This window comes from Malurus melanocephalus, unplaced genomic scaffold, assembly GCF_030028575.1.
Source record: "Malurus melanocephalus ecotype Western Australia unplaced genomic scaffold, MMel_1.1 scaffold_223, whole genome shotgun sequence".
In the NCBI taxonomy this organism is placed as follows: Eukaryota; Metazoa; Chordata; class Aves; order Passeriformes; family Maluridae; genus Malurus; species Malurus melanocephalus.
Window position 1 is genome coordinate 769,956 of NW_026623455.1, and position 2,066 is coordinate 772,021.

Below are 2,066 nucleotides of genomic sequence, written 5' to 3' on the forward strand. Positions count from 1 at the left end.
ATTATTGAAATTTATATTTAGCAGACAATACAGGATATAGATTAGAAATGAAGATGCTAATCCTGAATGATTTGGGAAATAGATTCTTTCGGCTCTAAAAAGCTCAAGGCTTAAAAGTTATTTCAGAACCTGTTAGGTTTCACATTTAACTGTATAAATTGCCTGCTATTTCCTTGTGTCTTTGCCATATAAGTTAATGAGTACTTCTAACATTAGGAAAAACACGAGAAAACTTCAGCACTGCTAAAACTCTAGCTTTTCTTTGTTCCAGTTCTTGTCTTGCTGATTGTCACCATGAGGCGACGGAAAAAAGAGCCCCTCATTTTTGATGAAGAGCGAGATATCAGAGAAAATATTGTCAGGTACGATGACGAGGGTGGTGGAGAAGAAGACACGGAGGCTTTCGACATGGCTGCCTTGAGGAACCTCAACATCATGCGAGACACCAAGACMAGAAGGGATGTGACGCCTGAGATTCAGTTCTTGAGCAGACCAACTTTTAAAAGCATCCCAGACAACGTCATTTTTAGGGAATTTATCTGGGAAAGACTAAAAGAAGCTGACGTGGACCCATGCGCACCACCCTACGACTCCCTGCAGACGTATGCATTTGAGGGGAACGGCTCGGTGGCAGAGTCGCTCAGCTCTTTAGATTCCATCAGCTCAAACTCTGACCAGAACTACGATTACCTCAGTGACTGGGGCCCTCGTTTTAAACGTCTTGCAGATATGTATGGGACCGGACCAGACTGCTTATACTCATAGCCTTGGAACCTTTTCCTGGAAATGCACTGAAGAATATTAAAACAGAAAACTCAACCTTACAGACTGAGGAAAGTTGTAAATATTTCTCCATTTTTTAAATTTTAGGTTGTTTTCTTTTCTTTTTTGCCTTGGTGGAACATATCTTCATTAGACTTGTCCTAGGGACTGCACTGACCACACAGAATATGAGCATTTGGTGGCATTTTTGATAAAATGAAATGCTCAGCCACGTTCAAATAGATAGCAACCCTTGAATACCTGCAGAGGCCATTCACTTTCAAGGGTATGTTTTGCAGCCACCTCAGCAAGCTGGTGATACTCTGTAGATGCCTTCACACTATTGCTATATTGAGAACACACAGTCTCTGATTTAAGAAGACAAATTTTCAAATATATAACACAAGACAATACTACATTACATGGTATTTACACCTGCAAGGATTTCTTTAGCAAATGTTCTTTACAGTCTACATACAAAAGCTAGAACAATAGCAGGAGGACTGACATTAAAAAAAAAAAAAAACAAAAACAAAAAACCAGGAGATGTATTCTTTTCTCCCTCTTTGTTCTCAGAAATTAGACGTCTCTGCAATTTTCTGGGTAGTGTTTTAGAAATTATTGTTTGTACTAAGGAATTCTACGCTGTTTGTCATCAATTTATGAAGCAACTTATAATCCACATAAAATGAGAAGTATGGAGGGGTATTCTTATGGCTGGGAAGTTTTGTGATGCCCATGTAGGTATAGAAARGATGTTGCTATCTATTTGCTATTTTTTTATTCTCTCTTCTGATTTGTACAGGAGAATTTATCCTTTTTTATTATTGTTTGACATAAAGTGTTGTATTTATTTTGGAGCTCCAATCTCCACTAAATTCAGGTCCATTTTACTGCCTCATGGTATTAGACTTGTCAGAACATGCTGATTTTTCTYCAGTCTCAGATAAATGTAGGAAATGAAGCATGGAAGTGGAGAAATTACAGTAAACAATGTCGCCCCCCATTCATCCCACAGAAAGGACAGCAGCTCCAAGGACGTGCAGTTGTTCTTCTGAGCCATTACAAAGTCTGAGACATTTAAAGAAAATATTTGTACATTGAATTTTTTTGAAAGAAGACTGCAGAGGTAATTGGGAGTGTCTTTAATGCAAGATTTAATTTTCAAGGTTAAACATGCTGTATGCTTCAAAGACTGTAAACACCTTGCTTTTCTCCTTCCCCTTCTCTTTTGCTGCTGATGAATCACAGTAAAAGATTTTTCAATTTCTTTCTTATGTTAAGCAATGTAATACTACTAACTT

At 37.9% G+C, this 2,066-nt stretch overlaps 1 protein-coding gene across 1 annotated transcript in view; it reads left to right on the forward strand.

Annotated features, from left to right (window-relative positions):
• CDH7 (cadherin 7) overlaps nt 1–1,268 on the forward strand; it is a 71,436-nt gene extending 70,168 nt beyond the window's left edge. Inside the window, exon 11 of the mRNA XM_057374313.1 lies at nt 272–1,268. Coding sequence (XP_057230296.1) covers nt 272–765 — 494 coding nt within the window. The 3' untranslated portion in view covers nt 766–1,268. The remainder of the gene's footprint in view (nt 1–271) is intronic.
• Nucleotides 1,269–2,066: the final 798 nt, after the last annotated feature.